Source organism: Amphiprion ocellaris, chromosome 20, assembly GCF_022539595.1.
Source record: "Amphiprion ocellaris isolate individual 3 ecotype Okinawa chromosome 20, ASM2253959v1, whole genome shotgun sequence".
Taxonomy (NCBI): Eukaryota; Metazoa; Chordata; class Actinopteri; family Pomacentridae; genus Amphiprion; species Amphiprion ocellaris.
Window position 1 is genome coordinate 11,517,120 of NC_072785.1, and position 16,535 is coordinate 11,533,654.

General features: G+C 39.6%; 1 protein-coding gene across 1 annotated transcript; it reads right to left on the reverse strand.

The window, feature by feature from the left end:
* Nucleotides 1–6,849: 6,849 nt before the first annotated feature.
* LOC129347683 (protein TUNAR-like) lies at nt 6,850–16,044 on the reverse strand. The gene is made up of 2 exons (XM_055005535.1): nt 15,200–16,044; nt 6,850–10,362 (listed from the first exon to the last, which is right to left on the reverse strand). The coding sequence occupies exons 1-2, from the start codon at nt 15,269–15,271 to the stop codon at nt 10,177–10,179; spliced, it is 258 nt and encodes an 85-aa protein (XP_054861510.1). The 5' UTR covers nt 15,272–16,044; the 3' UTR covers nt 6,850–10,176.
* Between the last annotated feature and the right edge of the window lie 491 nt (nt 16,045–16,535).

Genomic DNA, 16,535 nt, shown 5'->3' on the forward strand with positions numbered 1-16,535 from the left:
CGAGATGTGCTATAAACATCAGGAATGAGTGAATGTACATTGAGCAGCTGCACAGCGTGTGTGTGCTACCTCAACAACTGGACTGATTGAAGTGCACTGGGGTGTTTCAGCCCTTGAATACGACTGTGTCTGGTTGGTGGGGGGTTTTTTCTGTTTAAACCTCGCCTGTACTCGGCCTTAATCATTTGGCCAGGGAGTCATCCATTTCTCCCCTCTGGGTACAAATCAGACTCAAAGTGAGAAGTACAGTAAGAGCAAAACCCATTCTGCTGAGCTTATCCACTACAGTGTAAGTAGTTAGCGAGCATTGATTTCGCACCAGATCAAATCTATCTTGTACTTTCTGAGCGTCCGTCTCTGCAGTTTAACGCTGAAGTTTCAATGCAGAAAAGGCAAAAGACGTTTTCTTTGAATCAGTAGTTTTTCATGCACCCTGCACTCATAAACAGACATTTTACTGTAATAGTCATTTTTTCCAGAAGCCCCGTGGTCTGCACTCCATCGATCAGCTCAGCAGTCTTTGTTTAGACAACAGTGACAGATACTGAGTCGTCCAGTCTCAGCTTGAGATAACACAGCTGTCCTCCCCTTCACTTCCACTTCTTCTCTGCCCATTAAAAAACAGCTCGCTGTGATCTGTCCTTTTCCATGTAGGCATCCATTTCTTTGTTTTTGTTCCATCAAAGTTTCAGTCCACATACCCTGTGCATTCTTTTCAAAACTCATTCAATACCATGACTCGGCAAAGTCAAGTTTGCAATCAATACTGAAGTTCTGATTGATAAAAATCTCATAAACAATAACATATATTGTATATTCTGTATGTTTAAACCCTAAAATGTGCAGCACAGTAAGCCGGGACGCTGTGTGATCTCCGAACCACAAATCTCCAACTTACTGTCAGACTTTCCGGTTAGAGGACACCGTACTTAGGCAGATCAGCCTGGATTATAAAAAGAAAAAAAAAACAGCAACAAGTTGTCTGACAGTTGACAGGAGAGCTGCTTAATCATGCCACTTTCTAACAGCAGCCCCAAAATAAATATTAACATAATTAATCATAGTCAGCACATCACTTGTGGTCAAAGACATGCACTGAAATCACTCTAACACCCCACATGCTTTCACTTTAATGGAGCAGGATGTAATAAAGCCAAGGTCACTTTACGCTGAACATAGATGTTTAACCTCCTCGTAAAGAGAAAATGTTTCATTACTGTTACTACATGTGGCTGGAATGAGAGGTTAAAGTGATTCAAAAGTCAACATATTTGTGTTTTCTACACTCTGACTGAAAAATGCAGTTTAGTGTTTGAAGTTCCTAACAACGGGGTTTTATATTCACTGTGGTGATCACGATGACCCACTTTCCGAGGTGAAGATGACTACAAAGCATGTTTGCTGTGTAAAGTGAGCCTCCTTGGCTCGTGTCCTAAATGCAAGACAAACTGTTTTGAAGCGTCGTCTCCTTCTAATGACTTTCTCTTCCTCGTCTTGTATACTGCTAATAAACCAGTGTGTGAGTGTGAATGTGTGTTGGGTTTAGATTAGATGGATGTGTGGGTGTACTGCTTGAATATGTTTTATGCTACCATACAAGAACTGTTTCATTCCCACATAGTAAGGTGGAAACTAATAATGTCTTTTTCTCATTAGCCTCCATTGGTCAGATTTTAGTGCAAAATGTTGCTCAAAATAGAAAAAAATGCCTCACTTTAGTTTAGGGAGATATAAACTACAACAATACTGTAGCTGTTCTGCACATTCTCATTTTTAGTGGATGTTTTGGACTATATTTGTATTTGAAACCTCTGGGTGGGTGGTTGTCATGGTGACAGCAGACTAACATCTGAATAGCAGTGTTGCTCTGAGGTGGTTTTTGTTTTTTGTCAGTTTTTGTTGATTGTGACTGGAGGATGTCTTAGCTCTGGTCATGTGAGTAGACAACAGGTTTTTCCCATTTTTCAACAAGCTCACATAGATGTTATTATGAAGTGATAGACCTACCAACAGTGATTAAGAACAACAAATATGCCTATTCACCTGGTTGCTGCGGGTTAGATGGGATGACTGACACATCTCAAGCTTGCATGCTGAGCTGGAGCCAGCAGCCAGTTAGCATAGCTTAGCATGAAGGCTGGAAACTGGCCAAATCATCTATTTCGTTCCAAATGTAACCACCAGTACCTCTGAAACCCTAAAATCTAAAAGAATATTCCCAAATTCAGTCATTAACAGTTCTACAGCTGTAAGGCCAAAATGAACAACATTGGCTCTGTGCATAAAAAGGTACTTGGGAGACTTATGAAATACAATAAGTCTCTTCGCTCCATCACCAGGCTACAGTGAGATTTGAAAAACTCCATTAAAAATTGACATTTTTACCTCAGTCCTCTTAAAACTGCAAGTTAGGCAGTAAATAACATCCTTATAACAATGAGTAGAAGTGTCTAAAATGAGATTAAAAATGATCAGCTTTACATATACAAAATTTCATGCAACAGAAATGACACACAGCAAGTGCTACATTAGTTTTAATCATAGTATTAAGCAGCCTCTTCAGTGAGTATGCCATATTTTGCAAACTTTAACAAATTACGGATGTGCTGCAAGGTGATCGGTGGCTGGGCCTGGCATCTTTCTGTGTGGAGTTTGCATGTTCTCCCTGTGACGAATGGGTTTTCACCAGGTTCTCCAGCTTCCTTCCACAGTTCAAACATATACTGAGGTTAACTGGTGATTCTAAATTGTCCGTAGATGTGAACGTGAGTGTGCTTGGTTGTCTGTCTCTCTCTGTGGCCCTGTGATAGACTGACGACCTGTCCAGGTGAACTCTGCCTTCACCTTTAGTCAGCTGGAATAGACTCCAGCACCCTCATGACCCTAGAGAGGATAAAGCGATGTATAGGTGATGGATGGATGGAAAAAATTACGGTTTGTTGTCTGTAATAACAGATTTAGCCTTGTCCGAGTGCAGACACCTCCAAGGAGGAAAGGATTAACCTCGCGAGTTGACATTTTATATGTTGTATAATCTATGTAGTATCCACAAATGGGAATTTGCCATTTTATTGGGTTTTATGTACCATAATAATGTGACAGCAGGGACTGGAAACCTCCTTGAGTCACTTCCCAGGGCATAATCCAGCACATACTCTTCAGTTTTGCTCAGAAATAACATCTAGAGGTATAAAAACAGATTTTGTTTCCATCAAACAGAGACAGACTTGCGGTTTCCCACATATTTACATGCGTTAACTTAAACTAAGCTAACCCTCTGACTCCAGTTTCATATTTACCATACAGATATGAAATAGTAGAAATCTTTTTCATTTAACTTTTGACAAGAAAGCCAGTTAGTGTATCAGTGAACAGTGAACTGTTTCTGTAAATGTAATATTTCGGTAGTTATTCTAGCTTGTCATCATTAGCATCAATACTTATCATATCATCATTTCAAAAACACAAAATATCAACCTCAGCTGTACTTAAAAAAACAAAAAAATAAAGAAAAAACCTGTATGCTCCTTCACTGTAGTTTCACTTGAGAGTTCAAAAATGTATTTTATTTCAGTTTGACTGTGAATGGGGAGAAAATCTCCCACCACAGCGCCCAAATCCTTTCAGAAGTATCTGCATGGCTCTTCCTGTACTTCACTAATCTGCCTCACCTCGCCGGTACGAAAAGTTCTACATTCAGGATCCGAAACATTTGTGATCTTAAGCAGCCCTCTCGGCCGACAGGTTGAGCTCCAGAATAACACGTCTGAAAATGTTTCCCATGCAAAAAAGGAGAAAAAAAAACAAAAAAATTTGTAATCTCTAACAGTCAAGCTGAAACCTGACACTCTGACAGTTTCCTCTCTCAAGTTTTACATTTATATCAGGATTTGTCATGGCTTTCAAGCCCGTTCCCTGATTTTGATCACAGGATTTATTTCTCTGCATGAATAAATGCGGAGAAAGGCAGCTGGATATGTGCACCCTTTGTGACAAGAAATCTATATAGGACACATCTGTTGGGGAAATCCTCTCAGATCTCTAATTGAAGGAGGACTGAGGCGACGGGGCGGATTCAGTGAAGTCACGACATCAATACTCTGGAGTGAACTTTGAGCTGGTTGGGTGGGAAAGGTGCTGCTTTGTTTCCTGATTTTCTTCAAGGTGCTGAACTTCACTCTTGTATTTGAAATCAGTGTGACTCAGGTCCTATCTTCTTTTCTCTTTGTATTTGAGTGTGACACAGAGGAATTGTCAGACGATAACTAAATGTGCCTTGTGGAGATATTTCACCCCTATGTGCCATCGATGCACACTTTAATCGCCAGAGTCTGCAGAATATTCCAGAAAGTATTCAGTAAATAAGTGGTGTATTTTACCTTCACACTATGTCTTCTCCTCCTTAATGTGCTTCACCTTCAGTTAGAAGTGTCCTACATTTCCCAGAATCCTCTTTGACAACCACACAAAATATGCATTTGTGTGCATCCTGCTGTTAGCTCTGCATGTGTCCAGGAAAAGAAAATAACAGTGACAGTGATATTAGGAGAAAAACAAACCCATCCTGGTTTTTGAAGAAAAAAATATTTTAGCAACTGACAATAAACTTGAGGACAGATCTTTTATAATGTCATTCCACTGTCACTGCTGGAAACCTTATTGTCTGTCACTCGTTACCTCAAAGAAACCATTCAAACCAATTGACAATTTTGCCTCAGGAGTTCATTGCACACTGTATTTAGTACTGTTTGATTTGATCTTTTGAAAGAGTCTTTGTTTTCTTGCAAATATTTCTCAATGTAGAGCTATTTTTAAGCATTTCCCAATCATCTATCAGCTACAGAGCTAGTTTAGAAACAAAACTGTTAAAACAAGATCAAGGGATAAAATGCAAATTGACACTTTAGGACCATAACTAATGTTAGAGTTATTACACAAAAAAGTAACTTGTACACATTCCTAAATAATTAATTACTACTTTTAGATTTCCTCCCCCTAGAAAATAATTCAGTACACTTCTCAGTATAGTATTCTTGCATCTCCTGACATTGTCACCTAAATCCCAGTCAACAATACAAGGTTAAACCTTACACATGCCCACATATCTGCGCAAATTACATGCAAAAGGACCTCACAGAAAAACGTTGTGGCACGAAAAATGTCTAAGAGAATCAAGTCGTAACTGCAGAAGTAACAGGAACAGTAATGCGCTGCATAACTGCGTAACACACAAATATGATGTGATTACAGTAATGGTTGACCCCCAACACTGACCAGAACATGCACGTGCTTGATTCACACACTCTAATGATTCCATCACTGATTTTGGTACAAGATTTTTTTTTTTTAAATTTATTTAAAATGTAAAGTTCTTTTTAAAAATTAGTTTCTAAGCAATAAGAGAGAGAGCAAATGAGGTGAGAGAGATTGATCGCTTCCAGCTGAGAAGCCTAAGGGGTGAATGCCAGATAAACTGATCCTGGATTAGTTTTGTTTTCTGTACTTTTTAGCTACCATTGTACAAAAGCAGCAACTAAGAAAGTACTGAATCCAAGTGCATGCTTTGGCATATTTTTAATCAATAAAATATCAGGAAGTACTGTTTAAAACAGATCTGCATGCTGGCAATTATTCTAGATTTAATTACAGCAAAACTGCAATTGCCAAAAACAAATTAAAATTTTGACTGGTCTAGTAGAATTATTTTCATTTGGGGTGTGATCGTGCTTAAAAGCGAGATGTTTTGTAATGAAGAAATAGAATCCATATTCTGTTGATATGATTAGTAAAATAACAATAACATCTATTGGAAACCATGTTTTTCAGTGTGATATTAAATTTTAATGCGTGCTGCTGCCACAGGTTGAACTGGTTTTGAATAACAACAGAAGCAGCCTGACTCTGCCAGCCACTGGTATGTCTTGTTGATTTGGTGTGGCTTGTGTGGTGGATGGATTAATCGCCCGCACAGCTTTTCTGTGAAACCATCAAAACGATGTCAGCTCAGCTAGATGGAGACGGAACGTCTGCACGGACAATCTGCTCGGTTGAATCATCCATCTGGGATGCGCCACAATCTCCTGCACATTGTTCAGCAGGCATCTTTCAGCTTCAAAAGAGGCAATGATTTCGAAGGCTGTACTCGCCGGATCCAGGTGAAACAATAGCTTGAAGCACGCTCCTAGGCATGTGTGAATTTAAGCAGCTGGGGTTCCTCAAACAACAGTTTTTTTTTCTTGGTTCATTGCCTGGTCCATTATATTTAAAGAAAAAGCAGACTCAAGCTGATTTTAGTCCCATTTTTTCCCCCTCCAAAAGGATTATTCCAGTATGTTACTCGTCATAGAGCACTCTTAATGGATTGGGAAATTATTCTGACACGACTCTGTTCATATGACCTAAAAGATACAAACCAAAAGGAGATGGAATGAAAATAAATTTGTTTGGGGAAATATGATTTCTGCGTCTTTGTCCTGCTAGCTTTGTGCTCTCTCCGTTTCTCTCCATCTTTCATATTGATTTGCAGAAAGACAGGGAAATATGTCTCGTAGGATGTAACGCTGTAGCCTCTTAAAGGTTTGGTTTCTTCATCCATCTTCTTCTTCAAGGCTCTGTTGTAATCTCAAGCAGCTGTCAGACGCAGGAGAACATGGACCTTCGAAGATTTTTTTCTTCAGTACTATTGAGTGAACAGTTTCCACTTCGGCTTTTTTTAGCTCGAACGCTTAAAGAGTCTTTCCAAATTGCTGTAGATTGTCTTTAATGAATGTAGCTTGTGTGCTGCATAAAACCGAATATATTACCATTGATCTTCAGCCCTCTGCACTCAGACTAAATGTCCTGATGAAATCACTTCCAAGATGTATTTATTCAAGGTCTTTTTTTAACAAACCTGCAGGCTGAAAAACGTTTAACCCGTCCATTTGTCACCCACAAGAGACCAATACAATGAGTTTAAATAGATTTTGCATACACATAAATAAAACATAAAGAATTGTTTGGATTACATTGCTTCAAGAAAGATAAGTAAACAATAAGGATAACAAGAATGATCAGATTTTACATCAAATATGAATACATTCGTAAGACTTGTCCGTGTGCTTACTAAGCTTTCATTTTCCTTATTGTGTGAAACAAGCAGGTGCACTTCATCCAAGACAAACGGTGGCTGGCTTTATTAACTAAGCCATGTAGTAGAAATCCAGTCCCATTATGAATGCAGCACTCTGCTGCTGCATACATAATACATGTTTTTCTGCAAACTTTTTCCTCTCTCCTAACTGTATGACAGGTGGCCTTATAAAGATCCCCTCACTGGTTTGTGGTTTCCTTTCCTTCGCCTCTCCACCATGAGGGTGAGACGCTTTTATCTCAGGCACTTTCTGAAGTCACGAGGTTGTTAACTGACGAACACAAATAATATTTTACAGGTAATGTAGCCTGCTGTCTAAAGCCTCACATTCTCTACATACTGTACATCATTATTCATTATTTTTAGGCCTTTTCTTCATCTCTTATAGCTTCTTTCTTTGCAGGAATGGAGCGACATTTGGGAACCTATTTGTTTTCTTGCTGAGAGTTGCGTGAAAAGATCAGATCAATACCACTCTCATATCTGACCTCTAAATGTGAGGACAGTCAGCAGCATGTTAGTTCAGCTTAGTATAAAGGTAGCAAAATCCACTTTCAAGCACCTCTAAAACACTGTGTTTTCCCCAAATGTTGAACTATTCCATCAATGCAAATCTACAGATGAGGAATAACTGATTAGACCGTTACATGCAAGTCGTTTTGCGGATCTCTTTCCCATGAATTAATGAAAAACAAAGTTAATTTCAGTTCAAACTGTCTCATGATCTGACCTGATTCAACTTGTCCAAGCAGGCCCAGACTGGGTCAAACTATAAATATAAGAGCAAAACTGACACACTTTTTTGCTGTGTTTAAGTACAAAAATGTTATTTCCAGTCCTGGGTCAAGTAAGGTGGAACTCCATCTCCCAGCAAACCTGTTTTCTCAAAGTTACCTTTACATTATAACTATAAGATTTGTTTTCAAATGAATGAAGAACTACATCAATGAATTACACCGCCGTTGGTAGGAGGAGGTTGGGGTAGATGGTGGGCATCTGAAACACAGGACCTGGGGTTCATAACTCTGATCTGTAGTTAGGTTTAGGCAACAAAGACACTTTGGTTAAGGTTAGGAAAATTTAGTGGGTTTAGATAAATGGTAATAAATACATTGTGTCTAAAGTTACTGTGGACTTTTATCTAACCTTTCCAACCTCTAAGTTTAACCAAGTGCAACCATACGGTGCCTAAACATTACCATGGAAAATAATAATGCTTTGGTGAGTACAAGTGGATCTAGAATTTCAAAAAGGAATATTTTGGTAGAAACAAATGAAGCATGTTGTTTGTGAACCTTTAGCATCCACATTTCAACTCTCCAAGTATATTAATTAAAAGTGTTTCCTCATTATGTTAATGGAAAACTTCATCCAGGATGCATTACTTTTCCTTCTAAACACATTTGTTGTTGCAGATTAGTTGTATGAAAATGTAATTTCTAGACAGGTTTGCGCCCAGACTGATGGAGTGTAAAATGCTGACTGATGTCAAAGTGTTATTTAAAGACAAAACTACCAAAAATTACACTCTTGTCATTGTGTAAATGTCCTATCATTCACATTATTGTCCAGAATTCTTTTTTGCTCTAACACCTCTAAAAATTTTTAAAAGTGTATTTTGGCCCAGGCCTGGAAATAACAGTCACCAATAAAAAGCTCAACAGTTTTGTATGTTGTTTAAGACAAAAGCAGGGTACTTTTATAAAATTACCCATTAAATGACCAGTAAAACATGTGACATTGGTACTGAATTAAATGTATATACATGTGAAACTTCTCACAAAGTAGTGATAACCTGATAGATTTATACATCGTGGAAATAGCCATTTCCTCATGTTTTAAGGCAGTCATTATGCACAAGTCTGTTTTGAATCAGTGATGCACAAACTGAGATTGATGGCCAAAAAACGCAAAACTATCTTTAGCTTTCAAGCTTAGCAATTCCTATGTACATTTGGGTGAAGAGTTTATAGTGTGATCAGTAACATGATGATTATGTAGCTCACTGTGCCTGTTGATACACTCATGCAGCCTGAAATGTATTTTATGATGCATCGAATTGTTAAAGCTGCACTTGTTGTAAGTAGAAGTAAAACACCTTTTCCTCAGTTATGCTTAGATGTTTTTCCTCCTCCAGAGAAGAGATTTTGACATAATTTTTAAACCATTTGCATCTAATTTCAACATTGACGACCTTTCAAGACTGAAGGGATGCATTTAAAACTTGAATAATAAATAATAATCGCGCAACTTTCTACTAAAATCTGCAGCTCAGTCTAATCTTCCATCATTAAAAGTCAAGCACAATGTCAAGTGTATCCATTATGGATGCATTTTAGCACTTTAAACTGACATTTAGCCATTTAAAGACACAGTTATTTCAATAAATTTACATGAAACAACTTAAAACTAAGTGAACATAAGTCATTTTCAGGTGATAAAGTCTCAACAAACTGTCATCCAAAGTTGATAATATTGAAAGCATCATGAGAAATACAGTATAAAAGCAAACATTAAATCGAGCTGAATAACATTTTACTTTTTAATATGCCTGTTTAAATCTTAGTAAGTGAAAAAATAATAAACAGCACTGCAGATACCTGTGTTGACTGTCTCTGTACATCTTTTATCCTATGGAAGCAGATCAGACAATTTTCATATTTTTGCTTATAAGAACATCTGAAAAATATTTGCCAAAACTGTCCACACTCTGCAGTCTTTTAAGTCCACGTGTTGGTAAAAGCTGCATCTCTTGAGTGCCAGTTTCATGCATTTATGTACAAGTCAAAAATGACCAGACATTCTGGATAATTCTACCTGTAAAGGGGACAACAAGGAACCAGTTTCCCAGAGTCTCGGTTTTTTGAAGTGATGCAGGAGGGATGCCAAATGGCAGAGTCTTAGATCCAGTTCACCACCGAGTAATTTCTGCCTCCTCCTCGCTCCTCCCATCTTTATCCCCATATCAGTCAACACAACGTAGTTGTAATAGCTTAGAAGTGCTCTGCTCTTCCAGCGGATGACACACGGTAAGAGTTTTAAACCTACAAGGTGGTGTAGATGTAGACAAAGATGATCACTACCAAGTTGAGAATGGTCCCAATGATGCCCAACATGGCCAAGATGCTCTCCTCCTTACTTTCCTTGTCTTGGATTCCCTTTTCCTCATCATTGTAGACAGTGTTTACCATTTTCTCTGGAAAAGTCTGCAGTTTTCGTCTCAGACCAATCTGCAGTGGACAGATAAGAAAAAAATAGACAAACTCAATCCATGTTTTACTGAACACATCTGGTTATTTCCTTTCCTTTGAAGATGCACAGTGTATGGTGAACAGCGATAATGGCAATAATCCAACAAGACAAGTTATCTGTTGGTAATTTTGTTGGTGAGGCAATACAATAATTAAAAAGTGATTAAGAAAATAATTGATTGGCATGCTGTTATGTTTTACATTAAATGGATTACATTAATTGGATGGAAAACTGCATTCTGATGCCAGTATTTGGGGAAGCAAATTGTTTGAGCAGAAGTAGCCTCAAGTGGCTGACAGTTTTGATCTGTACATGAAAGAAATATACAGTATGTGGGAAAATGCTGAGGCTCAGAGAACAAATCAACAGATTTGCCTGACATGAAAAAAACAATAATGTGTGATGTCTTTTGTGTTTTTACCACATTTAGAGTAAACTTTTGCTGTGTGGTTGGTAAAAAGGGAGTTAAATCTGAATTAATATGCTGTAATTCTGCTTCCTGTTTTGTTAAAGAGCCCTATTTTACTGGTACATCAAACAGAATATTTACAGTTTACATCACTCTGAAAGGCTTTACTGTTAAATACAATGAATGTCAGTCGATGTTGTTCTGCTTAAATCACAGCAACGCACAAACCGCACACTGTGCATGTATCAGGTTTACTGTACTGCTGTTGCATCAAGTTGCCTGTAAGCTGCATTAAAACTATGTTTTATTCAGGAACATAAGACAGATTTTCTATTAAAAATAAATCACATTCGTTCCTTCAATAAAATATATCCCGAACACACAAGATTGAGAATACGTTGTTAAACAGCTTTGAAATGATTTTGCATTCATAGTGTTAAACAGATGCAACATTGTGCACTGAAGCACTTTAAAATGCATTCGCAATTTCTGCATACATTAATGCTTTAAATCAGATTTAATCCAATGTGTCATGGCTACTACTAATTATACATGTAGAATTAATCCATCATACAATGCTTTTTCTTTCGATTTACGACTCTATATCTGGATTCCGAGCACTTTCAGGAAATTGTAAAATATTTTTAGTAATGAATGGTACTTCCAGTATGTCCATTTGACACTTATATGAACTACAGCATATGGCGCTTCATCCATTTTTCAGGTTTTATGACCGTATCATAAAATATGCCAGAGGCACACACTGGATGTTCACTTTAAATAAAATATCATCATTTCTGCTTATTCTCATTGTATTGACACTTGTTTTCAAACAAGAAGCCAGAATTCTTACAAACGTGGGAGTTTGTGTAGTTCTGAGCTGCCCTCTTGATTGACATGGTGAGCATCAGATGAATGGCCTTGGCAGCTCACTGACGCCCAGTGAGTGAAAAAAGCTGCAGAAATTCCTGCACTCCACTGTGTTCAGCTGTGGTGTTTCTTCAGCTGTGGTGGGACTGCCCCCAATACAAGTTCTCAGTGTGTCAGCCCTCATATGTGAGTTTTCAGGGGCGTGCGTATTGATTTGTCTAGCCCGGGGTGCAGTATTAGAAACTAGCTGTATGTTTTTAGCCTGCAGGCGCAGCAGCTTGTGCAAGTTGGCATTCAAACACCTCTCAGGAGGAAAGTGCTCCTTTTGCGGGTCAATGGTTTTTATATGCCGACTAGCAACAGAAAAGCATGTAAGCTAATGCAGACTAAAAATAAACCCTCTAACTGGGAGCTGTTCCTCTTAGTGAAAACCTTTGATGCAAGATAAACTACATATTTTGACTTCCAGCAAGAGTTTACAAGAAGAAGTATCCTAAAGTACTTTCAGGGTACAAAATGTTCCTTAAAGGCAGATGGTCTTTATAGGAAAGGAACTGACTTTCCAGCAGTAAAAACAATCCTGAGACACTTTTTTTTCCCTTTTTTTTTAAACATTTTGTATACTGTCACGTCTTGGAATCTAAATTGGATAGAGAACATCTGATCAAATGGGGAAAAAAAGTCAGATTACATTCACCTTTTATCTGTGTTGGCATGTGTATTGCTTTCTGTTTTACTCTGTCTTCTCTGTGCTGAAGCCACCTGAGGGAGAGCTAGACATCAGAAAAGTGTCTCGGAGAATGTGAAGTTGTGACTGACATGTCCAGAAATTTCAACACAGACTTCCTAAACATTTCTTTCTCCTGTCGATAAATCCGACTTCACACAGTTGTTCTTCAAACCCCTGATTGTTGAGGTCATTTACAGAGTGTCCTTTGCTATAATTAGAATTTATGCAGCCTTTTGAGGGAGCTCTGACAAAGTAGTTTTTATGTCATTGGTGTAGCACTTTCCCTGTTTTTTTCTGCCTACTGATTGTGTTCTCCGACATTTTGGCAGGGGAAAAAGGTCTTTGCAGAAATCATCCTTTGCCAGGAAAGTCTAAGTATTGTCTACTGTGGATATACTGCAAAGAGGAGAAACAGACTGAGTTGATCACGATCACGTTTATTATGAGGTCAGTGCAAGTGTAGAAATGTTGAATTTTATGAGGCAAAATTCAAATCAATTAGAAAAGCACCACCACCAAGGAATGTCGTCTGTGTTTAAAGATGACCTATAAGTTTATATAAAAGGCCTTTAATACAGTAAAAGTCGAGCTCCTTTTGTTCTGGCCTGTTTATAAGGGTAAAAGCATCAAAATGATTGTCCTTTCTAAAGGCTAACATCCCACAGTGTAACTCTCTGAATGATCGCACTGTCCAATCACCGCCGTGCATTGTGCTCTGGACGCGCATAAAAACCCATCGAGCTGTGTTTCTGTGTTAAAGTGCACCCTCCTCCTCTGATCTGTAACAATGGGCTTTGATTGCCTCTCCTGGGGAGCGCTATAAACGGGGCTTCCCTCAACCTGAATGGAGATCTTTGTGTGGTGCACTGGATGTGCCCTCATGCATGGAGACGCCTGCTTGCTGCTGATATAAACAAGTGATCAGCAAAAAAAAAAAAACAAAGAACAAACAGAATTGGTTGGGGTGGAATTATGTGCTGAAGATGTTGAGGGAGAAGGAAAGGGAAGGAGCATGAGGTGGTAGTGGAAGTGTCGGTGAGTTGGGTGCTGCCAGAGCCTGAGTATTGAGGAAGCAGCGAGTACAGCTTCATGTCACACTCAGCGAAACCTTCTGGACGCCCTCCAGTGCCTCCTTGTTCAACAACTCAATCCTGTGCAGTTTCTGTTTCAGTGCTGGCATAATCATTAATCCATAATGAGCTCCTCTGTCTGTTTAACACCCAGACTGAAGAGTGTGTGTGAGTGTGTTGAGGATCAGAGCTGTCATAATCTGGGACCATCCAGAAATAACAGTCACTACAAGTACACTGAACAGTCTCCACTTCCCTACCTCTTATTGATTGGTCATTTGACTGTGTGCTCTTCTAAGCTGCAGGCTTTAGTATTTCGGTATTGATTTCTGTTACCATTGAAGAGCTCATTTCCTCACATTTTTACGTCTTCACTTTTCTCTCCGAGATTAACCTGAGCAGGTCTCTAAATACCAGGAGTCCTGTGTGATACACGTAGCATCTCCAAACCAACAATTTCGAAATTAAAATCATCTCCTTGAGATTTTATTTCTCGTTGAAGTGTGCTCACACCTGGATCTTCACTCATACAGCAACAGCCAGAAGCGCATTTGTATAAAAAGCAGCAGGCAGACAGGAAGGAGGAGAGAAAACACGGTGAAGTCATACCTGGGACAACAAATCCGGACACTCCTGCTACACCTAACAGACGCTAACATTCTCAGATCAGATCAGTGGAGAGTAAAACCTTTTGCCACTTGAATAATCCTGAGCATGTCAAACAACTCCAGATGCTAACTGGGTCTGACAGGCACAGTCGCTTTTGGCATTGTTTTAAAATGGAATTAAAGCAAACAGCTCCTCGACCCCTCCCCAGCGTGGATGTACACACATACATACTCGCATACATGGGTTGACGCCCAGCACAAAACAAACTACGGAGCACAGTGGGATCTAACGAGGCTTGCGTGTGGAGTAATCAAACAAGAGGAAGAGTGACAGGAGAAGGAAAAATCAGATGAAATGTTGCCAATAGTAAGTTTGACCCATTTTTCCGTAGCCTGTACTCACTGCTCTGTGAGTGAGAGGGAAGTGACAGACCTATTTTTGACTTGACAAGATTGCATTTGCACTGTTTTTTGTGTGTGTGATCAAAAAAATCCAGCAAAAGATCCCACAGAAAAGTTACAGGAAGTTACATGTTAAGGTGAAGGACGAGGACTGTAGAAATCTAACAGAAGCATCCCTGCATAGTTGATAATTAGTTTATCCATAAAAGGCTTGGGAAAACTTTTATATTGAGTGGATTGAAACTTCATCATTCCTGAGAAAAAGACTGCTATTGAATACATAGTTTGACACACAAATTGGTAAAGATATACTTTGTTTTAAGCTTATCCTGCTGCCCCATAGGAAGCATTTAAACTTATTAATAATATGCATGAGGTGGAATACCCACAGATGCATGTGGATGTGTTTTCTGCACAAATAAGCACCGCAGCTAAACCGGCAAAGACAAAATAGTTTAATTGTGAAGCGGGATTCAGGGTGTCTCTGCTGCCTTAATCAATGATTCATGCAAAGACAACAGAGACTGGAAATATCCCATATTTATAAAGAATATATCACAATGCATAATAAATTCATGGCTACTCACTGTCATGACATTTAAAAGCAGTGAAATCTTTATGAAGTATTTGTTGATCGTTCACAGATTAACCAGGATGAGTTTAATGGAAGGAGGAGAAAAAAAAAAGCTGTGGATGTGGGATGGAAGTGGGACTTTAGAGACCTACCTTGCAAAGCATCAGGAATAACATAGCATTGGACATGCTGGAGGAGGACGCCTTTCCGTAGTGCACAGACATCCCTGGCAACTAAGGCGAAAGTCGACCCCTCTCATCCTTCGGCTGTGGTGGGGCACAGGATCCAGAGAGGGCTGGCTCGTCTTCCAGGCGGTCCAATTTCAGGGCTCTCGTTGGATGTCGTCTCCCGCAGCGCTCCAGCGTCTCCTCCCCGAATTTCATCTCACTAGTGGCCAAGTTCTAGCTGCTGTCACTTTCTCCTCCTCAGCCGTGTGAGAGCTGAAAACTGTGCTGCCCACCTCCTCTCTCTGCTCTTCCTCCTCTCTTCTCGCCTGTTTTGCCTCCCCACCTCTGCCTCTCTCTTCTCCTTCTTGTCTGTGTGGAAGGATGATGTCAAGTTGAAGAATGGAGTCAGTTGATGGGCAGATGGGGGTGGGAGGGTAACAATGCTGTTTCATGTGAATACTTCCATCCTCCTTTGTCTTCTATTCCGCAAAGCTTACAAAAAAGGAGTTTTTCGGTCGTGCCTCTCCTTCCAAGACACCCTGCCAACCCTGATTAAAGGCTCATCTCTTTTTTCAAACTTTTCTACTGCTCAGCGATGTGGAAGAGTGCTGATGTCTTTAAAATGTTTCCTAAATAACAAAGATAAGAAAGCACCTCTTGCTGAAGTGGTGGAAGCCCCTGCTTGTTCTACATGATGTGTAACCTAACATACCTTTCCTTGCGCTCCAGTGGCTGAGTGTGTTTCCCCAACTAACTGAGCAGAGCGTGAACGCTGGACGGATATAAGGAAGAGACAGAGGGAAAGAGGTGGGGGGTGTGCTGAGAGGGAACCAGTCCCCTCACACTGACGCTGTCGTGGTTGCTTTCGCTCCACAGGCAAGAGGTATCCCCTGCTCCCTTTCTACCGCGCATATTAATGCAGCCACGGTTGCCTAGCAACCGACTCAGGGGAGTCACACACAGCCTGACGACAAGAAGCATTTGTGACAGAGGCCGGGATGAGGGGTGAGGGTCTCCTCCGGTGTGTTTTTTTTGAGGATTTTGTGTGTGCGTGTGCGTGTGTGTGAGCGCTCATGTAAAATGTACCAGTCATTAGTCAGTATGTGTGTGCAGTTCTGTTTGTGTTTGTGCAAAATGCCAGCTCCCTTCAAAGTTGGAAACAGTCAGTTGATGGAAGAGCGTGAGTAGGTGTGTGTTTGAATAATGTAGCTATTCATGCATAAGGCACAAGTGCACATGTGTGTGGATGTGTGTGAAAAAGAGAAGGGTGTGTAACTTTCATGCATTTTAATGCATAATGCCAAGCAGGCACTTTATGTGT